The 26,083-nt window shown below is 45.1% G+C and overlaps 1 protein-coding gene across 5 annotated transcripts in view; it reads left to right on the plus strand.

The window, feature by feature from the left end:
* The window catches only part of wnk1b (WNK lysine deficient protein kinase 1b), a 66,955-nt gene that overhangs the window by 11,972 nt on the left and 28,900 nt on the right, over positions 1 to 26,083 (plus strand). For all 5 annotated transcript variants that reach the window (XM_072710124.1, XM_072710125.1, XM_072710126.1 and 2 more), the window contains exons 3-6: positions 17,931 to 18,103; positions 19,845 to 20,065; positions 21,767 to 21,924; positions 25,831 to 25,919. In XM_072710124.1, coding sequence (XP_072566225.1) covers positions 17,931 to 18,103; positions 19,845 to 20,065; positions 21,767 to 21,924; positions 25,831 to 25,919 — 641 coding nt within the window. The remainder of the gene's footprint in view (positions 1 to 17,930; positions 18,104 to 19,844; positions 20,066 to 21,766; positions 21,925 to 25,830; positions 25,920 to 26,083) is intronic.

Consider the following 26,083-nt stretch of genomic DNA (forward strand, 5'->3'; position numbering starts at 1 on the left):
TATTAAGAGGGTGTAGGAGGACAAGCAGCACTGCTCATAGAATTGTAATTTTTTTTGTTACACACACACATACATACATATATATATATTTCATATTATATTTGATTATTTGATTATTATATTTGATTATTATATTTATATAATATTCCTTTTGTGGTGGGTGGGGGAAAAATCTCACAATACTAGTTTGTTTTTTGTTCCCATGTGTGGGGTGGCCTGGTCTGGGGATTCAAGTTTAATTTCACGCCCCACTGTGTTCGCCAGCACCGTCGAATTTCTGTTCAGAAGCGCTGCTTCGTCTATAAATAGATCTGCGGTGTTATTGTGAACAGGAGTGTTGGTGCTGCCGGCCCGAATCTCCAGCACATGTGACGCCGCGCTGCAGTGCTGCGAGCTCTGCTTAGAGCCCCAAGAAGTCGGGTCTGCATTTTTCTGTGTAGCTGTATTGTTAATTGGAGATGGGAAATGCACAGCTTCCTGTTGATCTACTGATCTACATTGAGGCTCTGAATTATTTATTTACATCTGAGATGAATAAACTTCACATATGCATGCCTGCTTGGTTTAAAAAAAATAAAATAAATATGAGGGGCTTTTCAGCTAGTCCAAAACAGCCTCTCTCTCCGTAGCCTTCTGATACAATACACTTCTCATTTTGAAACTGGTTTGTTAGTACTGCTTTGTATTATAAAAAAATACCCAGAAGATAGATTAGGAAGTTTGCATGAACTCTTGAAGGTCACAGTGCTGAATCTCCCCCATATTACCATTTAATGGTGCCCTTGTGGTGTTGGGCGTTGGTGTCATAGCTTCTTGGTGTGCTGGATTATATTGTTAGGTTGCTGGCCATGTTGAGTGGACCCCAGCTGCCACCCTAGACGGCTTCCTGTCTCCATTGTGTAAGCGATGACTCGGGTGCCAAAGTGAGCCCCATACGGATGTGATTAAATTTTCAACATGACAGAAAATAGGTGATGCAATAAGAGAAAGATGGGGATGAAGCCATGTGCAGCATGGGTGGCGAGATGTGTGAAATTCACTAGGGATTGGGGTAGGGGCGTGGTGGTGTGTCTGGAGCTGTTTAGGTGAGTCACTGCCTTGGCTTTCTACATGTCAACGTTCCTGTTTAGGCCTGCGTTCATCTCTCAATGAAGGCTGCCCGTCATCGGTTTGTGGGACCCAGGGTTTCATTGAACAGAGAAGGCTACTGCTTCACCGTTTGGCTGCGCATTAATGTGTGTGGACGGACAGTTTATTACAGTCCTGATTTTGTGCTTATTCTGTTGTCTTGACCAATTGTTAAGCAGCATTTCTGATGTGAAATGGCTATTATGAATCACCATCTAGAACCGTGTTTGTCACAGGTGACGTCAGCGTTATTGAGCCACAATAAGTCTGTTAATTAGTGTTCCTCCTGTTTGGGTAAATAAACCTTTTGTGGTGTATCAATGTGGAAGAGTTTGACAAGGTATCAGTCTAAGGGTGGGAGGAATATCAGTTTTATGATTAATCATGATCGTGGTTTTGATGATTCGATATTGATTCACAAAATCTAGTTCATTCTAGTTCATTTCCCTTTTCCCTTTGACTTAGATTTTTTTTTTGCTGAATTTTACTTGCATTGATCCTATTATCATATAGGTGGCCCTACTTTCTCTCTTACTTGTAGGAGTGTCGCAATAGTATTGTGCAATCGCCTTGCGCTGCCATCGCCTTGCGCTGCCATCTTGGTGCAATGTCTTGGTAATGGAGCACTCCGAGCATGTGAATGCAAGTCCAAATAGGGCTTTATTCTCACACCAGTCATTTTCAGTACCCTGCTTACAGTGATGCAAAATAAAGTTATGAAAGTAAAATGAAATAAAAGCAAACGATGTAAGACAGAATGGATATTATTGTATCTGACCTGCTGTGAGTTATTAAAATATTGCTAATTATTTTATTTTTTTCGTGGGTAACACTGACGCAAATGAAAGTGATTAAATGTCTGCAGGTATAATTTATTTCTGGCTGGGTACAAGAACTACAGAGGGAAAAGTTTCATGATTAATCTGTGCCAATACCCAGCCCTTTATCAGTGTGTTTCTTTTCCTTTTCTTACCCCTTTCCCAACTCGCCTGTCCAAGCCCATATCTAAAGTGACTCTGTTTCCCATTGTTTCGGCCCCCTCTGCACCCTTCTTCACTCAGCCTTTTTGGATTGCCTTTTGAGTTGTCCTGTAGAAAGCACACCTTCTGCCTTGCTATATATAGAGTCCAGTCTAGTGCTCAGTGTTTACCAGTTCAACTTCGCTTATTTTCCGTGAACTCAATTCAAGTCTGTTCTTTGTTCCAAAATGCATGAGGGGTTTGTAACAGAGTGAATCCCGGCTTAAGTCACTCCCTTTTTTCGCGGTGGGGGGCCATCAAGTCTCAAGGTTGCCGATGCAGGTGTGAACACCACTAGGCGAGTGACGTAGCGTCTCTGCGTGAACTTAACCAGCTGCTTTCAGAATGGTGTGGCCGTGCTCTGCCCGGGACCGAAGTCCAGCTCATCTTCCTCTGAGCTGACACAGCTCTGTGGTCTCTCCAATTCTCTCTCCTCCCTTCCCCAGTGACTGGCCTCGATGGCCATGTTACCGTAGCAGTTATTGAAGCATTTGAGATATTTTGCCTTTTTGCATTGTTCCTTTTGCCTGATGGAGTTCATTTATGACACTTCTGATATCGGTTGTGCTGTGTGGTTGCCAGAATACTCACCACGAACCAGCTTTTTTTGGGTGTTAAGTTGAGGAAATGGAAAATGCAGCCAATTATAATGTGGATTACGCTGCAGAGCAAAGACAGGTTCTGATGAGTCACTCACTTGCGTTTCTGTATTATGTTAAGCTTGGGCTAACACTTTGTATTATCTTCTTGTAATTCCACTCTCCTGAATGTTTTATACACAGCTCATGCTTTTGTATGAAGCAGCTTTGCCAGTTAATTCTGTTGTGGTTTTCCTCCTGCGCTGAATTTATGATTGTCATTGACTTAGTGAAGGTTCACACTGCAGTGGGCGTCTTTGTCTTTCTCCGTCGTGAATAATGCAGTCGGATTTCCTGCTGTTATTGCTGCAGCCTTGCCTAATAAATAGGTAAAAGGGAAGCTGAGAGAGAAACAGTGGTGTTCCAGTAGGCTTTCCTGTGACCGGGTCATGGTTTAGTAAGCTGGGTTATGCTGGCATGGTCGGCCAGTGACAGAAACATGGCTCCGTCACTCATGAATGATGGTCACGGCTGCTTCCCAGACTTCAGCTTTGAAACCCAACTCCATGTTCGCTCTTAATTTGTAGGCACGGATATTAACTTTGGTGTCCCAACCCTCTATCCTGCCACTTTCCCCCACTTTCTCACTGCCTGAACCAAAGCTATTCTATTGGGCTCAGTGTGTGTGTGTGTGTGGGGGGGGGGGTTTGTTATTAGTTTGCTATTTTAAGATGCCTAGAGATGGCATGCAGTTCAAGTTAGCAGTGTGTTTGGTCATTGGAAAAAAAGTGTCCTTTTGCACTGATATTTTTCCCCTCATCTCAGGGTCAAGTGAAACCTGAGATCTGAGGATTTTGAGAAAAAAGAAATGTCACATTTTCTGTTTAAGTGAACCATAGTCATATGATATGTACAAGGTTATTCAATTTTCACTGAAGTTTCATTGTTCTTGGGAGTTCTGTTGATGTGTTTTTTTGTGTGCACTGCCTTTGCCAACAATTTACACCAAACAGAACTGATGGACTTTTTTTTTGGTTTGTGTAACATTTTAAGCTTTTAATTCCACTGATGAATTGTACAAACTAGGAAATGTTCAGATGAGGCAAGATGGGTTTTAGCTTGGGGCAGTTTGGTTTGCATTTACTTATTTGGAAATACCAGTCAGTGCAGGTGTACACAAGCACATGCACGCAAACTTAACTTTTTATTTACGGTGACATGGGTATTTGAATGAGAAAAGATTCTATACTGTATGAGATTTTAAGAACTGAGAATTCCCCGGACTGGTCTTGGGTGCTGCTGTTGTAGGTGTTTTCCTCTTCGTCTTAAATGTGTCTGTTTATTAATATTCTGGATAGGGCTGTACAATATCACATTGTTTATATGGCGCATGCGCAATAATCACCAGGGCTTTACATGGCAGGCGTAAACATTTGCCCGGATGCGGGCTTTTCGGTACTATCCGGACATTTACTCGCATCCACAATTTGATAACCAGATAAGTAGTACGTCTAAAATATTAATGAGAGTGTATTGTGATGCGCAAAAGTTCTATGACTTAAAAATTCGGGAACTTAAAATATGTCGGCCTCTGTTTGGGAGGAGGTCAGATGGTGAGGAATGCGGTGGGGCTTTGGCTGGTCTTGACAGCTGACGGACAGACAGGCTGGAGACTCCACCTGCTGAGGTGACACTGTATGGCCTGCATCAGGCTTCACATGCTAGACACGTCACACTCAAGGAATGAAGGCTGTAGGTTCTGATGGTGTCTTGGGTCTCTAGGGATTCTCTACTCAAATGTCTAACCATAACATTCTGGTCTTCAAGGGGGAATTTTAGAAAATTACTAAATGATCTGTGTCTGGACCAGCTGTAGCTTTGAGATGTGATCCCAATAAAAGCTTATGTCACGTATGAGACGTCCAAATTTAATAAATCAGCTACATGTGGTTTTTGTGCTTGAGTCCTCTTGGGTGCAGAATTTCATGCATCGCTGTAAGGTACAGCCAACACCATGCTGTCAGCCATCCAACCTCCGTGGCTTCTCTTTATGCTGGGGTTCTTGCAGCTGTGTCTTAGTTATCATTTCCAGGTATGGCTGCCTTGCACCCCAATCTTCTGTGACAGACTGCCTGTGTTGAGAGTAGCCAGACTGGTCTTGTTGCTGCCCGAACTCAACAATCCCCAGGGAACCAGAGCTTGAAGTCTAGTCGGTGGACTGGCAAGTGAGACGCCTGGAGAAAATAGTGAGTCTTTGGTGTATTTACAAGGAAGACTTTCTTCTTATGAATCTACCCTGGTGTGTTGCACATCACTAGAAATACCTTCTTGTGGAAAGAACCTTGGTTGGGTTTGAAAAGTCCCGCATGGATACGTGTTTAACCTCCTTTGTTGTAAGGTCATCGTAACTTTGGTAATCGCATTAAATAAATAGATTACCACAGGCACATTTTTTGAAATTTTGGTTGAGTGGGAGTTGTTATGCTAAGTACAAGCAGGCTGAGTCTCTATGGTTGGCAAAGGTTGGATGGATGGATAACGGTGCTTTTCATTATATGCTAATATGTGAAGAAATGTTTGAAAAGTGTTACCTGTATTAGTCTTATGTCCTTTAATTGCAACATGCACTAGAATTAGTCTCGACCATTGAAGTAAAGTATTTTTTTTTTGCCCTGGTTGAAAACTTTTTTTTTTTTTTTTTGGTCTTTTAATAAAATTTTGCTTAATAAAGTTTGTTTAGGTATACAATAGCTAAGATGATACAGCAAAGAATAAAAAGCCTAAAACTGGAGATGGGTTATTGTAATCAAACTGTAGCGTGTTCGATTCCCCTCGTGAGGATTTCTGTCTTAGTTGTAGACATGTCAGGTTGCACTGGGGTAATGTTTCTGCTGCCTTGTCCCATTTTGTACACTCTGCTCTTAGTCATGTAGAAAAAGCTGTGTTTTGTGGTTCTTTATGTTGGTTTCCGTAATGATGATATTTCTGTTCGGTCCAGTTAAGATGAAAACCCAATATTCTATGTTTAAAGGATCCAATTTCCATGTACTTTGAGATGGTTATATCTCAAATCAGAAGTAGTCCGCTAATGGCCTAAATATGTGTTAAGCCAGCAAGTGCTCAGGCTGGGTTTTAGGGTATTTAGTATGAACAAAGGGCAGACAGTCAAAGGGTTGTCTAGTTACTTGCTGGCAGTGCCTTTTTGTGTTGGATTAGCTGCAAGCTGCATAAACAGCCAGTTAAGCAATGGGCTGTGCATAATCCTATAAATGCTTGCATTAACTAATTTGCACACAGTATAAGGACATATAAACTGTATCTGGTCATTTTGGTTAGCCTGTGGTTTTTTGTATCTGTCACGTGCTGCAGTGATGTAGTGTGTAGAGCAGCCATGTAAATTTGATTTTCGTAAATGTGGGGAGGGATTTGCCAGCAATTTTTTGGTATTCAGCTTCGTGAAATGCAGCTTTCCAGGAGCCGCTCAGCCAAGATGTCCCAGCAGACGTCAGCCTCCTCTTGGCTGAACAAGGCCTGTTATCCTGTTCTGAAAGAACTCCTCCTTAGTGCATTACTTAATTCCAGCCGGTGCTGTTGGGCTCAGTTTACAGTGAGACAACCTAATCTGGGAGGTCACCTCCAGTCTATGTCTTTCAGACCGGAAGAGGAGTGCAATGCTTAGTTCCTTCAAGTCAGCACTCTGATTGGCTATATTCTTGTGCACATGAGAGTATTTCTAGCCAAGTTCAAATCTGCTTGGACACAGTGAGGCCAGCATTTATCATCCACGTTCAGGTAAAGTGTGTGGCGTTTGCCCTTAATAAAGACAAAATTGCTTCTGTTAGGAACAGTGAGATTTCGTGATGTTAGTGAAGCAGGTGGCGCTCTGTCAGCTTTTAATGTTATTGCCTTGGCCTTCAGTTCTTGGTCACTGAATTGCCATGGAAACAGTCAGGTAATGGTCTGTATGCCTAGACACAGTGGTTTGAGGTGAAGAGGAAACTTTTTTTTTTTTTTTTTTTTTGGCTGAGTGAGTCCCTGGGGTCAGTATGGACATGTGGTTATGTTGCTACAGTTGAGCTTGCGGACTTTGGGTTATGATGTGGTATCCGCCTGTTAATAGGTGGAACTGACTTTATACAACACTGGAGGGTTAGGCTGCATGCTGAATTGTAAAGGAGAAGAGCAGCTGCCAGCAGTGCCTGTTTTTTTTTTTTTTTTCTTTTTCTGCAACGCTATATCTCCATGCAATGCATTACTGACACACATGTATGTATTTAAATTTAATAGCTTGCATGATTTCAGCTGTGTTCACTAGAACTGTCTTTTGACAAGCAGGAGTCACATTGCCTATATAGTCTATTAAAGAATTCATCATCCACAGTTCCAGTAACTGTGTATTACCTAAGGAACTTATTTATCCCGATTTCTTAATGTTTTTTCTTTATGAGCAACATCTGTAATAGGCTCTTAAGGTGGCTGGAATCGAGAACAGGTATGTGCAAAACAAATGTAGCATGCACAGATGACAGAGAAAAGCAGCTGACTTAATATCTGGCGTACCAAAATATGAAACTGAATGGGTGCAGCTTTTTCTATTTGCAAATAAACCAGAATGACCAGCCGCTTATTCTTTGCCTGTTGTCAACACCTTCTGAAGGAGTCTAGCATGGTCAGCTGAAGCTCAATAGTCAAACAGGCAATGGCTTCAACATTCAACGCACGACATAATACTTTATGAGGGAGAAGAAATGCAGTGGGGAGAGGATGGCCGACTGTCAGTAATTGCTAATTCAGCTGTTTATCACAGTATATTGAGTACTCTTTGCAAAACAGATTGATTTTGTGTTAGCAGATTATCATTTTTTTTTTTTTTTTTTTTTTTTTTTTAACTTTTTACAAGTTTACAGTGGTCTCTGAGCGACTGATGGATAATAATTTGTGTCCACTTGCCTCTCCTACAAACTACAATTTTGGTGTTTTGGCTTAGACAGTTTTCGTGGGGCTTCTTCATGTGACATATTTTGACCAGGCATGTTGCTGCTTGCCACTGATCAAAGTCGTTTTTCAAGATTAGGCAATTGGCCCAAGTCACCCGAGCTGAGTTGTAGAATATTGCATGCTTCCTTAATGGAGTCACATGGATTGGAGGTGTGCGACATACATGACAACTTCATTCTTTCGGAAAGTGGTGTTAAACGGGCAGCCTTGGCCTGCTATTTAGTGTATTTTCGGACCTTGCATATATCAGAGTATTTTTTTCCTTTTGGCAGAAACCCAGGAATACCTTCAACAACATGAAGGTCTTGCTGGGGACAGGCAGAGGGATCTCTGTCAATGACACTCCTGACCTTTCTCTCTTAGTGTGATAGAGATTCTTGAGTTACCCCATTTTTACTAAATGGAATTTCCTTCTGTGGTCTAATCACATCTCATAATATAACACACAGGATCCTGGTCTTGGGCTGACATCTACTTCTTGTGATTCATTTCTTTTTTGCTCTTTGGTTGAGGCTTAAAATTAACCTACTTTTTGCAAATTGATGGTATTTCTGTTGGTGTCTAATCAAAAGCTCCCTCGAGAAATTGGGGTTAAGGGCCTTGCTGAAGGTTCCAATGGTGAAATCGCTCTGACAATGGGATTTGAACCGGTGACCTTCTGACCACAGGCAGTGTCTACCTGCTGACCCATACATTTCAGACAATGTAATCAAGCCTTTATATTTCCAAAGGGCAGCAGTAAACTGCTTTCGTCTGTAATACAATAATAGCAGGTCAGAATGCTATCTTGGGTGTGCCCCCACCCCCAAAATCTTTATTCTTCCCTTTGTGCATGTAGAACAGTGTTTCTAAATCCAGTCCTCAGAGACCCCCAGACGGTGCAGGTTTTTGCTCCCTCCCAGCTCCCAGGAGGGAGCAAAAACCTGTGCTCTGTATTGGATTAGATTCCCCTTTTCTGCTTGGCTAACTAACTTTCACATGTTTGCTCTTGAGGTCACACCTGGTTGTCAGCCGGTGAATGAGATCAGAAGGAGCGGAGAGCAGCCTCAAAGTGCAGCCTGGTTTGGAGGTGTGATTGGCATGCGGGCGGCGGTGCCGACACGCCCTGCCGTTCCCATCGCGGGCCTCTGTAATGCTCCCTAAAGCGAGTGCTGATAGCCTAGTCTGAGGGGGCTTTTAAATGACTCCCCTCCCATACTGCCTCCCGTTTGCAGAGCTGTGGGGAGAGCTGAAGACTCTTTTGTTTCTCTTTAGTCTACAGTGCAGCGTCCATTTTTTTCGTAACTTTAGTTATCTACAAGAAATTGCTGGGTTACATTCCGAAAGGGTAAATTCCTCCGGAACACATACTTAAGCAGAATTCCTTCAGTAATAATATCCAATCAAAAATGTGAAGGGGAGGTTTCTCCCTGCTTTTAATTTGAGCGGTATAGGTATGGCGTATGTCAAAGGCTGCAAGGCATTGCACGATGTCATCACTGAGCCGTGTCATCATCTGCATAGCTGGCTAGCAGCTGGCTTGCCCTCCCTTGGAGACGAATGGCTTGAATTCCAAGTTTTGCGACAGACTTCCTGTCCTCCACCCAGCACTAGTCTCCCGAAAGCCTGTGACTATGTTGGCTTTTCCTGATGAAGGAATCCAAAAAGTGACATTCTTTTAGGCCTTAATGTTCCCTCTTGCTGGACTGATGTTATCTTTGTGCTTTCTTGATGAGAAGGATTATTGCTGTGTTCCATTTGAACTCGTCACTTGTAAATCCCAAGTTCCTAGCCGGAAATTTCATCTGGAACGCCCCCTGAAGTCAGAATTTCGACTCATGAACTGGGAGGAATCGGCACAATCCCTAGCTCAGAATTAAAGATGACTGCATCCTTTATCAACAGAAGCTAAAGCTGTGGTTTTATACTGTTTATTAGAACTTGTATCGTATTTGTGGCTCGTTAAATCGGTCGTACACACAGTACTGCTTCTATCAGTTGCTATCTGTGGATGTGTTGCTATGATGTTTTTTTGTGCACAACAGTCAATGATTTTGCTAACAATTATCCGGGCTGGAACTGCAGCTCATTTCAGAAAGCAGGATATCTTTTGCTTAGCAGGACAACTTGTCGGATTTAAGGTTGTCTGGGCTAAATGTGATCGAAGATAAAGACCATTTAAGCTGGTGTAAATTAAATCCGATGAGTTAACTGGCTAAGCCAGAAATCTAGCTTTTTTTTAAACAGGTCCCTGGTACTGCTAAATGGCTTTCCGACTCGCTGTTCTGGAACCCGGGTAACTCCGGTGTGACATCATTCCCATTTCGCAGTTCTGACCTCCGATGTGAATGGAACGCAGCATGAGATGTGTTGTCTCTGTCATGGGGGGACTGCTGTCCCAACACTGGCTCTACATGCTTGCCAGCAAGGTTATCATTTGCATCTATTTCACTTCAGTGAACCATCTTCCATATATAACAGACAAGTTTAACCTCCTTATGCCTCAAGGCATCGTATATCTATAAAGTGAATTACAACATACGTTTTTTTTTTTTTTATGGAACTATAATTTTTAAAGCATTTGGGCTGGGGTGGGACATTCCTGATAGTGAGAACTGTAAAACACTTGTTACTCAATGCATCCCTCCTGTGATAAACCTTTGGTGTGTGTGTGTGTGTGTGTGTGTGTGTGTGTGTGTGTGTGTGTGTGTGTGTGTGTGTGTGTGTGTGTGATCGAACAGGAAGGCAGTTGAGCAACTGTGGTGGTCCTAAAAACTAATCTAATTTTCTGCATGACTTTACTGGGCTGTGACTGATGTGTTGTCGATATTTGTGTGGAGAGGACAGTTATTCCCCAGAAAAAAAATAGTTAGTATCTCCTTGTTATCTTGAATTGCATTAGTCAGAAATATCCAGTGTTTAAATGTAAAACGGCTGTAACGTGATGCTGATTTAGTTGCATCCTTAATGTTTATTGCGTTAGTTTGTCTCTCAGCTCTTTCTAATTTGATGGAAACTGTTTCACAGGAAAACCAAACACTTTAACACCAAGTTAAGATCCCTGATCATAAAACTTTGGTGACAGCATGGGGGGGGTTTAGCCGAATTTTATAGTTATGCGTAGATGACGACATACCAGATAAATGCATCACTCTGATTCTTGGAACATATTGGCCCTGATGTGACTGGGCATCACTAATTCAGTGATGTGGTAATGCTCCATTGTCCTGGTTTGTGGAGCAGAGGACATGCCTCACCGCTTGTCTTAAAAACTGTTTTGGGCCAGACAGTTCTGAGGCCCCAGGTCCATTGCTTCATCTTCAAGTATCAGTGGCTGGCTGCTAATCACTTCTCTTCGGCCTGTGATGAAGGGAGCTGGCGCTGTTTCTCATGAGATTGGGAGATAAATGTTCAAAAGACGTTTTGAGTCGTGGGTATTTTTAGAACTGGCTGTATGGAGTTGGTTCAGTGTACAGATTCAGATCAGAAAGTTAAAGGCAGCCGGTGTGGGGGGGTGGATTTCTGATTGATTTCTGTAATGTGCCTCTGTTCTGCAGCTCCACAGCTGAGTCAGGTTGCTTCACAAAGGCAAATGTGAGAGCTTTAGCCTTTAGCTTGAGCTTGCAGTCTGTGGTCCAGACCGCAGCTCATTGGCTGTTTCAGGCTTCAGTGTAAAATGTCACTACAAGTCTGTCTACAGCAACTGTTGGGGCCACCATCTGTCCTTTTTGATGCTTATGTGGGATTCCTTGTTTAGTAGCTCCAACATCATGACAGGAAGTAAGACTTTTAATAATGATTTTCTCTTCCTCCTCGGATCACAACATGCTGCATGTAATCCAGGTCCATTCAGGGCATCTTATTATAGTCATGTGACATCACAGGGAGACAAAGGTGTCACAATATTCAATATTTTTCTAATAGTATTTTGGAGATTTACTTTCCTGTCACAAAGGAGAACTTCATTGATGTAATCTGTTGCATGAGGGGAGTCTCCAGTCCTCCTACATTGTTTCAGTTCAGTGCAAAACAAAAGATTTACCAACGAGTAGCTGAAATAAGGGGATTTAGCTAGAATGACGGGTATAGTGGCTTGATAATGACGGGTATAGTGCCAAATAAACCACAGCTTCTGCTTCCTGCTGTAGGATTGTACTTTATTCTACTATCCCCTTATTAACAAATAAGTATGGCTTCTGACATTTGAATTTATTTATAACGGCAATGGATTTTCTTTGTCCTGAACCCTTTTGGATATTTATGATTGAAATTCTCTGTAAATGCTCATGACGTTCCCCTTTGTGTACAAGTCTCTAGACTTTGCACACTGACTTTAAGCCAGTTCAAGCAAACTAGGGCTTGTTGTCCATAATGCCGTCATTCTTTTCTTTGAACCCAGATCAGCTGCTGAACTTTTTGTTTTTGCCATCGTCAAGCCTGTTTTTGGATGCTATGCCAGGACATTCGTTAGTGCTACATTGGCTAATCAGTTTAGCTAGTTTAGGTCTGTGGTCTCGCCCTTCTCACGTACGTCACCACCTTACAATCAGCTTCTCCCCAGGTTTCTGATTGCAGTGGAAAAACACATAAATCCAGCCTCTGTTCTTGTTTGGCCCTTTGTGTTTCGGTATGACTGTGTAAAAACTGCATTAGACAAGACTGATGGTATACACCTCTGCCGCCCCCGAGGTAGGTGACAGTGACTGTCCCTTACCATGCTTGGCCAGCGTTGCTGTGAACAGCAGAGCCCGTCTCTGCTTGCTTGGCTCCCGTACCCTGGGAGGCATTATGGTGGGACAGCGTGGGGGGGGGGGGTGCTTCTTACCATTCCTCAGTTACTAGGCAGCGACACTAGAGGGTCCAAATGTCAAGTTCAGAGCTGGGCTCTGAAGAATTTGTGTGGCCAGGGGGAGTGATCTCCCTCTTTGTGGCTTGCTTTGTGTCCATGCTTCATTTATAGAAGGTCTCGGCAGCTCCCAGTTTGATGGTGCTTGCTTTTGTGCATGTGTCAGCGCTGCTATGTATGTGGAAACACGTCCTGCTTGTAAATGTGGGCAAGTTAATTTAAAGATGTGTGACTGAATTCAGCTACGATGCAGGTTAATGGCCCTGGTCACCCTGGCGCAATGTCACATTATGGCGGTATCCCTTAGGCTCGGCTAACGGAGATGAGGGTGATGGGCACCACTTAAAGCCTAATGGCTGTTCATGGCACTTTGAAGGCGAGATACAATTGCAAGAAAAGCTTATGTGCGATGCAGCAGATGGGGGCAAAGTTGGAGGGCTCTGACGTCACGGTAGCCACTAGTTACTGAGCTATTTAATTGGCCCCCTCTTGTCCTTATTGACAGGACATGCCTGCGGAGTCTCCATTAGCTGCTTGTTGCTACATCTGAGCTCGTCAGGCAGCGGGGAAATGTCACTCCCCTCTCCTTGGCTAACAGATTTTCTGTGTTAGTTCTGGGCCATGATCGATACTCCATCACAGTCTGCTCCAGCACTCCACGCATGTTCAAATAGCAGGCCTGTGCAGGGGTACCAGGCTCTGCTAGGGTCTACATTGTTGCAGATCCAGGTCCATGTTTTAAATCCTGACCTGCCGACAGTTTGGTTTGCTGCGACTGTTTGTTGAAGTGGGAAGGACCACAAGCCGCAGGCCTTACACAGGACACTCAGAGCGCAAGTGGACGTCCGCGTGGAGGAAGGACACATGGCCTTTATGACAGGAGGCTAAATGATGCAAATGCAAAACTGCTGGTCCTTATGCAGTGCATTTCCTTCCCTAATCTGAATGCATGTCACAAACAGAAGCTTAAATTGATTCAAAACGTGTGTCTTTAGTTGTGACCCCCGGTTTAATTTCCTCTAACTTCTCTGGTTTGAACCCTAACGAGCTTGTGATAACCCATCCGGTGCACAAAGTCCTGTGTACAGGAGTCATTGAAAACTGGGAATAACAGCTGCCTGTGAACTGCTCAGTATTTACAGCAAGCAGGCCTTTTTGGTCAGCGCTGAAAATGCTGTAGGTGTTATATTCTATCTTATTAAAAAAATCCAGCACGTAGTGGGTTGCGGATATTTCCGTCCAATTCATGTTAAGTGTTTCTGCTGGCACGAGAGTGCATGTAGGCGGTGTATTGCCGTGTTCTCGCGTCGAGCAATATGCTCAGGGTTACCGTGACTGATGGTAAACCCAACCTCCCGCTGCTCCGAACAGCTTCAGCCTGCATCCGTGGGTCACCTAAACAAACATCGAGGCGTGCAACCTTCCAGTTTTAACCGCGCGCTCTGGGGTACGGCTGGTTTACTGAAAAAGGCAGGAGTCACTGGCAGCCGGCCGCTCCCCCTCGCAGTTGGGTAATGGAAAAGCACGAGGGCCTAGAAACATGATCCGGCAGCCCAGATTCCATGCGCAGTAAACACTCGCCGCTCATAAACACAGGCCGCATGTGTCTCTGTTAATTTCCTGTAACCCGAGAGACCTCTTTATCTACGTATTTCAATGCCTGTGGCAATTAACCAAAGTTGCCCCCCCCCCCCATGGTGTAGGGTATTTCTTTCTTTAACTGTCTCCAGATTTAGGCCAAACTTTCCATTCTCAGCACTTTCGTCCCACTTTGAAGGTGACCGTCAGAATGTGACCATCTCCAGGGCCACTTTAAGCAAAGGTTTTCTAACCTTAGGGCCGACACTGCTGTTCAGTTGTATAAAATATATTTCTATGTAGGAGTGACGCTTGTGTTGATTTTATCAAGGGCCAGTTCATCTTTCTCTAAGTGCCGTGGAATATCTCTGGCTTCCTGTCAGTCGTGACTGAAATGTTGTCCATCAGTGGTTTGGTCTGTAACCAGTGGCCTCTTGGGTTCCCCTTTCTTACCCATTCAGTGTTGTTAGTGGAACAAAGGTGATTTATCCTTTTCTGCAGTGGATGGGGCAGTTTCATATAATGGCCAATACAGGGTTGGCCCCACAGATGAATCCTTAAACCTCGCTGCAGGCGAATGGACGTTAATTATGACCATGTGGCCTTCTATGAAGATTGGCTTCCCTGACATTTGTTGTGCAGATGGCCCCATAGAGATAAAGGTGTGTACTTTTTGAAAAATGTTGTAGAAACTGCAGTAATGGGCAGCCAGCGGTGTTCAGGGGGCTGGGGGTTTATTGTGTGTTTTCCTGTGATTTTCAGAGACCCAGTTTATGGATCACCCACTGTGCTGGCTGATACCCACTGGACTGGCTGTAGGCGAAAGTAGGTTACGGTGCAGGGAAGGGTGTATGGGCCAAAGTGTGCGCTATTGGACGTTGTGTGTAGTCTGACAGTAAGAAATGTGGTCACTTGGAAACGTAAGCCTCCAAACTGCCGGGCACCTTTCTCATTTTAACCTAAGCAAATACTTCAGGTCATTTGGTAATATGTCATGTTCTACATGCATATTTGAGTCTGTAATACCTAGAAAGAATCTTTTGCTTGCTGAACTGTGCACTGCAAGGCTGTTCAACAAATCCCACTGTTTGTTTCCATATTCTAGCACAGATGTCTCGTTGAAATATCATTTTGTCTTGCTTATAAGGTTTTTTTTTTTTAGCTTTATAGGTAAGTAGGACCCTCACATAGGAGACATGCACATTAATACTAGACCATCATTCAAATTAGAAAAGGAGGAGGGAGAGTGGTACCTATGTTGTGGTTAAAGCCCACCCCAATAAACATGGTTGTTGATAAGTGCTCACTGGCCTTTTTTGTTGCCTTTTCTTTACTCCTTCTGGGTAGATTTTGTTTTTAGAAGAGAACAAATCAAGGGTAATGAGTCTGGCTCAAACTGGGCCACATTCTGCAACTTTGTTCAGCTTGCTTTGCATTCTGGGATAGTTTGCAGGCTGTTTGGCCGCCCCTCTGCCCACTGGATTTGCACTGCGGGAGAGGGAGCAGGGAGAAGTGGACCTGACCTATCCCTGTGAGTGTCACGAGGGCCGGGGAATTACCTGGCTCCGGGCCTTTCGGAGCTCTGGAACTATTCCACAGCTGATGTAGCGTCCCCTGTTTGGTTAGTTGTTACTGAAAGTACATGTGTGTTCACTGTGAGAGCTTGTTAGATTAGGGCAGTGTTCCTCTTTCTTCGATAATTTCATGAAACTGTACAATATGCCTCAGTCCTTTATCCAGTATTTACACTGTTCACGGTTCATTTCCATATGTATGTCGAGGACTTTTATTTTATTTTTTTTAAGCTCAAAATGCAGTTTTTCTCATTTGCTTTTTGAGTCCTGTTCCTTAACCCTTCTTGAGCTAGAGAAGGTCATCTGTTCACCCCCATGCATGGGTGATTTTTCATATGAAGCCTGGTTGTTCTCTAAATCAGAAACCCTGTTTATCGAACGGCCCTTCCTGATTGGAGGGTTCAGAGCTGTGGGGTGTGTCTGTCTGTGTATACGTGTCTAAGTGCACGTGCACTCAATGTCACATTTTAGCAGCCCTGCCTGCTGCCCCCCCCCCTGCAGTATGAGGCATGGTGAACTTGACAAGCAATATCATGACGGTCATCTTCTGTTCTGTCTTTTTAATTATAGCAGCTGGGGGCTCACTTACATTTATGGATAAGAATAATGAAGTGGCTTTCATATCAGTTAAAAAAAACAAACCGTGAATACCTGCCACTGTATTTTAAATAGTGGCGTGCTGTGTGATTTGTGTTTAGTCAAAGACTATGCCGATGTGTTTATGTGAAGGCACGCACGCCTTTACATTATCGCTCGCAGCTTAATTTGTCCCATTTATTCATCATGCTTTGCTGGGGTGAATGTTTAATGTAAATGCCGCTGTGGAATTTTAAGTTGAAAGACTTAAGGCTTAAGATTCAAGACGTGAATGGAAGTAATGGATTTAACTGTGACAGTTGTTCTCACTCCTTGCTTGTCTCTAGGTGGTCTGCTGGGGGCGAAAGCCCAAGTTTCTCTCCTGCTTTTACAAACTGTGGTCAAGGAACAGCTGCAGAAACTAGCTTTGAGACTCGTTAAAAATGTCCCTTGAGTAGATGTGAGAGCAAACTTGGGGTCTGTTCTACATGCATGGAATCGACGATGCATTCAGTCAGCCCCCACCTCATCTTCTGAGCCCTGATGGACGAAAGGGCAGTAATCCTTTGCATGACCTGCAGGACAAGTTGCTTGCGGATGATTGGTTTATTATATGCCAGTTTGGGGGAGTGGGACCTGTAGGTGGCTGCCTCTGACCCCAGGGCACAGGCCATGGCTCTGACAGCTATGGCTACATGTTCTGACCAATGGGAAGTGAGTGAGATGGACAGAAGACTGTGACGTGTGTGTGTGTGCCATCTGGAGGGCCAGTCATTATCCCTCTCTGTGGTGCCAGATGAGATAAACCACTTAGAAGACATGCAAGATTTAGCCTAGAATGGGTTTCGGTATTCTCCTTACTCACTGTAGTGGTGCTCACCTCTGGCTGCCTTGTAATGAACTTGGCTGGACTTGGTCTGGCCTTTTCTGCTGGTAAATGGTACTTTTTCTTTTCTTTTTTTTTTTCCCCCCACACTGTGCTGATTAAAAAAGACAATTGCTCTCTTAGAGCTGAGTTTTGTGACCTCTGTCTCCTTGGTAGTGGAAAGAAGTGATGCAACAGGCTGCAGTTGGTGGTAATTTGCACAGGGGGCCGTACTGTGGGCAGCATGGGGTTTGCCGGCTGGGGAAGCATGGAGTGGTGCGGAGATGAATTGGCTGGAATTGGCTCATCCCTGTTCACTATGCCGACGAAAAAAAATTAAAAAACAAGAATGCCTAAAGCAGAAGCCAAACTGGACTGGGCCTGTGGTTTAGCATCAGTGCCTTGTCTGGTCTGCCATGTGTCAGAGTACAGTAGGATCCTTTGGAGAAGCAGTCGAAAGTGGCTGGTCTGAAATATTTCCAGGATCACTTCCCATGTTCCCATGCTCTGGGATGGTCACGTGACAGATCAGAATCTCAGTATCTCATGCCAGGCAAGCAAGACACTAACTAGGCTCCTGCGGACTCATGTCTGCCCTGCTAAGCTGAAATGTAATTACGGTGTAATCGTGTGCTTGCGTGTGCTGGGTTTGTCCATTCCTTTTTAATGAGCTCCATTGTCATGTTCCTGAGATAGCAGCATGTCAGGTGAAGTTCCCGCAGTGGCCAGCTGTGCATTATCACTGTGCTTCTCTATCGCTGAGCCTGTCGCCTTGCTCCTTTCCTGCAGGACCGCAAGCTGTCCAAGTCGGAGCGGCAGCGCTTCAAGGAGGAAGCGGGCATGCTGAAGGGCCTGCAGCACCCAAACATCGTGCGCTTCTACGACTCCTGGGAGTCCCCCACCAAGGGCAAGAAGTGCATCGTGCTTGTGACGGAGCTCATGACCTCGGGGACCCTCAAAACGTAAGCCTGATCCTGTGCATTTTTTCTTTTTCAGTCCTTCAGTTTGTCTATCATTTTTCTGACTTTTTTCCCCCTCCTCATGTCAGTTTCTTCCACTTTTTTGGGAAGAAAATAACAAAAATGTCCATGCCTGGGTTCCTCATGTTGTGGATGGGTGGTGCCCAGGCACCTGCTACAGCAGTGGATGGTGTTAGTGATGGACACAGAAGGGGCACGTGAAAACGGCACCCCCCCCCCTGTGGACTTGCAGTTCAGTGTCAGTATTCAGAGCCCCTCTCTTGCACCTTCTCCGCATTCCTACCACCTTAACAGCCCAGTGAGATGTTTAATTAAAAAAGGATATTTTTGCCCTGACACATTTCGCTCTGTGATTCAGGCTGCCGGCCTACCTGCCGCTGCATGTCTTCCCCCATCCGCTCTCCAGGCCTGCCTGCCTGGGCCGGCCTGGGTGGAGACGCAGCGGGAACGAGCCGGGAGCCTACCTGTGCCCCTGCCGCCGGCTGCTGCGGCGGCTTGCGTGATCAGACATGACGTCTGTCAGAGCGGGTTGGGGTGTGCATCTCCCCTCACCGTGGTCCAGCAATCACAGGGATCACTTTTTGCTTGTTAGGCAGGAATCGGTGCTAGGAGGGCAAAGTCGGCACTCTGTGTGTGTGCACATCCTGGGATGTCAGGATTAACCACCAGTGATGGGTGTGACCAGCACCTCGACTTCTTTGGTGGATAAACTCCTTACCTCCGTTCGAGGTTTTCGGTATCCTACAGCTTTCCGGAAAACCTCTGACTAATCGGTTTAGCTTCTCTGCGTGCGCGGTGGCCATCCGGTTTTATGTTTGGTTAAACCGTTGGTATGAATTACCGAAGCCACTGTAATACGATAGGAAAATGCGAGTTTTGTTTCTAATACTTGGACTAGGTGTGGCCCATGTGTACGTGCAGAGCCTCATTTAGGTTGGGTAGCAGGCGCGGGCCTAACAAGGCTGCGGTGACGGGGCTTCCTGGACTGTGGCTGACTGCTGATGATTCCATTAAGGATGCCTTATCTAATGGAATCACTGGGATGCACGCCCCCGAACCGCGTCCTGGGTATGCCACTCAGGAAGAAGCGCTCACCTCGACAGCACGGCCTGCAGTGCCGTCTCAGTGGTTATGCTTTACTGCTGTCAGAACAAATGCTGCACCTGTCAACCACTTTTGACGTGTATGAGAGAGAGACTTCAGCGGTTTGGCAGCTGAAATATGACTGACAATATGATATTTTGTCTTCTCAAAATATCAGCCTGTCTGCGGGAGCTTTATCACAGGTAACCTTGTGAAGATTTTGCCGTTTTCCCCCTTGACGTTTTAAATGGATTAGGTTGGGTCTGCAAGGGCACCTGGGCTTGATTTAGGAAAATGCTGCACTAAAGATCAATTCCTTTCTGCTTGGCAGGGGAGAATGGTGGAGATGAATTCAGCTAATAGTACACCCCTAAGGGTAGAGTGCTTTTTCAGCTTTTAACGTAAAACGTGCTTGGGCGTCAAAAGCCCTGTGATGTCATAAAAAACTAACCTAAGAAAGAACTGGTGCTTTTTTGAGGTGGGGTGTGTCCTTCTGCTTGGAATCCTCCAGGTCTGTGACTTTTACCAAACCTCATTATTGTGTCAGTGTCAGAGAATCTGTTGTCATGGTGACCCAGACCACGCGCCCCCCCCACCCCCCCGTGTGTAATCCCGTCCCCTTGGCCCTCATGCTCCTCAGGTACCTGAAGCGTTTCAAGGTGATGAAGATCAAGGTGCTGCGCAGTTGGTGCCGGCAGATCCTGAAGGGGCTGCACTTCTTGCACACGCGTGCCCCTCCCATCATCCACCGGGACCTCAAGTGTGACAACATCTTCATCACGGGCCCCACGGGCTCCGTCAAGATCGGCGACCTGGGCTTGGCAACGCTCAAGAGGGCCTCCTTCGCCAAGAGTGTCATAGGTACGAGTCAGCAGGCCTCAGTGACCGTCCCCCGCGTCTCTTCCCCTTAAGCTCGCAACATGCCGGTTGAATTTAAAATATATTTCGTAATGTTTGATTTCTTCACTAAACGCAAAGTGACCGGGTGACTGGGTGAATTTGTAAATATATTTTAAATTCAGTTTTTGAATGTCATCCTCATTTTGATTGCTGTTTTGGGAAGCAGAGCTCAGTTTTTCCAGCCCCCTCCCTACAAAACCATACCTCAGTGACCGTAGCATCTCCAGTTTCTTGGTGAAGAGTGTCCACCCTCCATCAGGAAACTAGAGAGCCAAGCGGCCATCTGTCACTTTCAGCAGCAGAGGGCAGCAGTTTTTCCACTCCTGTCATCTCTCCCTGTGTAAAAGTGCATATAATGGGGCCGTGGTAGGAAGCTGCAGGTAAAGGCTGTAAGTGTGTGGCGGACAGGGCAGCATAGGAGGCTGCAGTGTGGCTGCGTGAGGGCAGCGGGGGCCGTACGGTTTTCGATGATCCCTTCTAGTTGTGTCTGAAAACCTGTGCTCTGCGCTCTGTGAAAGCTGACCTGTATCCAATGGAATGTAACATCTCTCTCTCTAAGGGTTTGCCTCATCAGTTTTTCCTTTTTTCTCCCCTTCTCAGCGTTTTAAGGTCACATGATTATTTTGTCTGATCATCTACCTGCCTTTTTCCTTTAATCGACAACTTTTTTCCCCTTTTTTTTTGTTTTACATTCTTGAGTATTTTTTTTTTAACTATAGGCTATAACCTCAACTCTGTCGCTCAATCTGCAGTATGGATTATATTATGTACTGCAGTTTCAACAGTAAGTATACAGAAAGTGGTCCTGGTAAGTGAACAAGCACTACGTGACCTTTTCAGAAACAAATTCTTGTATTTTCCCAAATACCTCGGTTTTTCTTTGAAAGGCCTTTGGTTTAGTTTCCAGTGCTACTGCGGTGTACAGAACAGTGCTGTTCAAACACACTAGCTATGGGATCTGCTTCTGTTTAGTCTCTAACTACCTAAGCTTTGCCTTCTCACAGGTTCGATGAAAAGGTAAGTTGTGCAGAAAACTATCTATATGCTTGTTTGTTGAGGGTATGGTCCACTTTGACACAAGTTAGTTCCATAGCTAGTACCTCTTCACTTATTGTTGGGCTACCTTGATCCTTGGAGGTAAAAGTAAATTACCTGTTGGCACCTGAAACTAACCTCATAACCAGGCGCCTGTAGTCAGGAAAGGAGAGGGAATCTTACACTGGATTTGTCTGTTTTGTTTCGTTTTTTAACCTTCCGCCCACTCACTTCCTCTTGGCCTATTTGACTTACCCTTGACTGGTTGGTGTAGCGTTAGCGTTAGGTAATGGACACCATTTGGGCCTCACAGCCTGTTCTGTGCACCAACACATCTCTCAAGACCCCCCCCCCCCCCCCCCCCCCCCCCCCCCGAAGGCCTTACAGAGAGAAACTTGTGCTTCATTCACTGCAGATTGACTTAGCGTGGCTTCCCTCCCCTCTTTCTTTTGTCCCTCCCCCTTCCGCTTTCCTCTGTCTTCTCACAGGGTCTTCTCCTCCAGCGACTGCCGGCTTCGTCCGCCCCCCTCTTCCTCTCCCTCCTCCTCCTCGCCCTCCTCGGTGAGTAGGCCGGAGGAGTCTGCAGTCTCAGGCACTGAGAGTTCTGAATCGTTCTTTTGGTTTAAGGTACCCCTGAGTTCATGGCTCCTGAGATGTATGAGGAGAAGTACGACGAGTCAGTGGATGTGTATGCCTTTGGGATGTGTATGCTGGAGATGGCCACCTCTGAGTACCCGTACTCCGAGTGTCAGAACGCGGCACAGATCTACCGCAGAGTCACCAGCGTAAGTCTATCCTCCCTCCTGCACATCCCTCCGCCTTGATCTCCCTCCTCGAGGCCAAGCTCCCCTTTCTGATATCGCCTTCCTACGCCCTGAACTGCCTCTCCACACATACCCACCCTTGGTGGTCTGGCCCGTGTCGATCTTTCAGGTGTCGGGGGGCATTTTGGTTCAGTTTCAAAGCCCAGGATCTGCTATAAGGAAACATGGTGTTCTTTAGCAGAGTGTCTCAGGGTTAAGGGTCTCATAGAGTGATAGTCACATGACAGAGGATACACACAGAGAAGGTGCATAATGGTTAATATTTAGCATTCAAATATAGTTTTGTTTCTCTTGTTTGATGGTCTTTGCTCTGTGCTTTAACTTGCACAGTCTGTGTTTTGCTATGTACAGCTTTTCATTGGCGTAAATGAGGTTTCACAATTTGAACTGTGTTCTGCAATTCTAATCAGATTTTCTATTTGGATTAGTTTTGTCTAGTGTAGCTCAAATGTGGGCTTAACACGCACTTAAAAGACCACTATTCAGAAGTCTGTGAACGAAGTAGTTCAACCTTCTGCGGATATTAATAGTAAGAGCCAAATGACAAATGGAGATTCAGTCTTCAGTAATGCAAAATATGCCATTAATGTGCTGTCAGGCCCCATCTAGAGAGCAGTTTGTCTTTTTAGGGGCTGGTCAGTCTTGTATGAGCTTCAACCTTGTGGTCTCATTTGGCTTTTGTTTGCTTTTAACATCCATTAACTGGTGGCTGTTTTATTCCTGCTGCAAATTGAGTTGATCTTTCATCTGGTAAGTCTGGCAGTCATAAGGAGCTGCAGCACAGCAGGAGCAGCTAATGCAGTACATGACGCTGCCCCCTGAGGAGGCTGAAGAAAATGAGCTTGGTGATGTAGGGCACCTGTCTGCCAGCAGGGGGTGCTGCTGCTGCTGCTCTTTCTCTGCTTCAGGGAAATGGGACATCTGAAGAAAAAACCTCAACCACAACAGTTTCACAAGTGAATATTTCAGAACAAAAGAAAATCCTGTGCTTAATCACCTGGCCCCTCTGAGCAGCTTCTGGTAGAGAGCGTCTGGAATCCTTAGGTCTTTTCCGTTCCAATATATAATTTTATTATGAGTAAGTTTACAAAGCATGCAATGTAAAGGTAAGATGGCACAGATACCACAATAATTAAAAAAATATCCATTTTAGCCCCTCCATTAACATTTGTTAATATTAATTCAGGATATTACATATTTAACCATGTAGCAAAATCTCCAAAGGAAAATGCAAGTGAACATCAGTGCCACCCCCCCCCCCCCCCACACACACACACACCTCCAGTGCAATAACTGGTAAAATAAGAGATTTGCTTATCCAGTTTTCTTCCAGCATTATCAAATTGACACAGCTACCCAACCTTCAGCATTTCCCACATTTTTCTTAGGGTAGGTTTTCATCTTGCCAGATTGACGTTGCCCAGCAAGCTGTTTGTTTGATCGACCGGACTCCCTTCTTATTTTAATGATTATGCAGTGAAGAATGTCCCCCAACCCCCTCCCTCCCAGCTTCTGGCAGCTTCAGACGGCCTAAACACAAATTGGAGACACAGCTGTTGCCTTGAGCCTCTGTGTCGAGAAAGACTTTGAGGGCTCAGCCCAGATCTTACTATCCTCAGACAGCCTTTCCCGATTGCTGCTGTCCTTATTTCCTCCCTTGAATGAATCTCTGATTATCTGCTCTGTGATGGAGGTAATGTTCCTCGGACTGGCTCCCATGACAGCATAAGCTAAGGAATCGGAGTGGTCATAAGTTGTACTTCAGGGTTAATTGGTTGAGTCTGGGAGTCGAACTGTACAGTCAGTTTGCCTTCTGCAGATTTGGTGTTGTTTTGCGAACACCTCTGGGTCTCTTAAAGGCCAGATGTCCATTGCCTTTTTGCTGGCTCGCACAATACTCAGATCGGCAAGAGTCCAGCGTAGAGCCTCCCATTCAGAGCTCTGGGTTATTGGTAATGAGCTGCTTAATCGCTTCCTTATTCCACTGCCGCTTCTTATACTTGATTCAATTGCCTCTTCCGTCATCCCTAACTTTGTTTGGCCCTGGAGTTTTTTTTGGTGGGGGTGTTTATATAAGGGGAGTATCTAAGGGAGGACGGCACTGTTGGGGGGCAGTGAGCTCCCATTGCTCTGTGTACCCATGTCATCCTCATTTTGAACAGCTCATTTTCTGACTCGAATTGGTAAGTGTTTTTTTTTTTTCTTGAGCAAATCAAGGCATGCTAATGATTTGATCCTTCAGAGAGCTTGATGTGAATGTGTACATTAGAACCGATGTTCTTAAAGGCTGCCTTATTCTGTGAAAAGCATTTTAAGCTATATGCTGTGCTTTCTGAATGCTTTTTGATGCCTCCTCTACCATCCAGGATGGTTTGTCCCATAATTTTCATTGGCTTTTATGAAAAACCTAGTGCAGCAGTAGTCATTTAGTGTGCAAGGACACCTGAAAGTCTAGACCAGGGTTATTCAACTCACGGTCCTCGAGGTCCGAGCACTGCTGGTTTTCCAGCCTTCCTTTACCTGTCAGTCAGGTGTGAAGCCTCTGACCAATCAGAATCAGTCATTATTAAACAACTACTTGGAAGAACTGAAAACACGGCCTGGATTTGGAATTGAGGTCCAGAGTTGAAGAACCCTGGTCTAGACCTTGCATTTAGGTGGTCAGCTCTGACAGTTCTTTGGATAATCTGTAAGATCCGATAGCTTAACATGTTACAGTGAATGTGGATACAGATATAAATCTAATCTGTTACCATGAAGCACCTATGAAAGATTTGGTTATTCCATAAGTTCTTTGCAGGCTTTTAAAATCTGAGTGTGTGCCTTGCATATCTAACAGGCTATTTTATTATTTTTTAAGTCCACTGCATGTTGTCACTAAATTTGATCAACATTAACGGATAAACGTGGTGGGCCAGTTGTGGTAGCTCAGAACCACTATGTTTTGATCAAGACTTTAATTGCTCACCTGTTCTGCTTTGTGGTTGTGTTTCCTGCATTAAGGGCTAGTGGCAGGGGGCAGGTCCCAGTCTGATTAATTGAAAACAGCATCATAACTGCACTTGGCATATTTGTGGGAGCTCAAACATATTTGCCTTGCATATGCTTGCCAGCTGGGTTAATAACTACCAGAGCAATATCAATAAAAGTCCCATAAGGGCAAACATGAGGTAAAGGGAAATTGCATCCCTCCTGTCAGTCTGAGGGAGTTTGGCCAAGCTCTGGGTAAGAACTTGCTTTAACTGCTCCCCCTTGTGGCAGGGTGACTGCAGGTGTTCTGTGGGTAACTCTTGATAAGTGAGCTACAGCACCCAGCTCAGCACCTTGTCTTTAGCGAATGCAGCAGTCACATGCTCGCTCTTCTCGCACCCTGGGAATCCAGCTTCTTCAGTTTCCGGGTGGCTTCATCTGCAGAAGTAAGCAGGCTGCAGAGCTCAGCTAGCTGCTGTACACACGTTGGTCTAGACTGCCTGCATTCCCTAGTTTTGGAATGCAGGTGGACTTACAGCCTATAGGGGGCGACGCTGGCCATGCGTTTTCCCCAGCACTGTCGCTGCGGGATTTCCCCACACTACATTTGGGGCTCATATTGGTCTTCTAAACGTAGGTAGCTACTAGTCTGTAAAACCAGATCGAGGGGCTAGACCTTATTTGTCATGAACGTCTTATTTGCGTACGAGTTGATTGTGGGTTTTTTTTTCTAGCACATGAATACACCGTTAACCCAACTTCACCACCAAAATTCCTTGTCTAGTAAGAGCACAAGGTGTATTATTCTTTGTAGGTCTCCCCTGTTGAACGAGCTGACTGCTCTGGCCTCTTGCTTTGGTATCCATTTCAATGCTGTGTGGTGTTCTGCCCTCTCAGGGTGTGAAGCCCGGAAGCTTCGACAAGGTAGCCATACCGGAAGTGAAGGAGATCATCGAAGGATGCATTCGTCAGAACAAGGACGAGAGGTGAGCCCTGCCGGCCAAACACGTGCAGCAGGCAGCATTGGGGTTACCAGCGGAGTGAGGGCCAAGTTCAAGCCCCTGATTGCCTTGTTTCTGCTATCCCTGCCTCCAGGGGATGTGGGTGAGCTGGAGCAGCACCTACTGATAAGATGAGCTTAGATGATCCT

Source organism: Paramormyrops kingsleyae, chromosome 3 (genome assembly GCF_048594095.1).
Source record: "Paramormyrops kingsleyae isolate MSU_618 chromosome 3, PKINGS_0.4, whole genome shotgun sequence".
Lineage (NCBI taxonomy): Eukaryota > Metazoa > Chordata > Actinopteri > Osteoglossiformes > Mormyridae > Paramormyrops > Paramormyrops kingsleyae.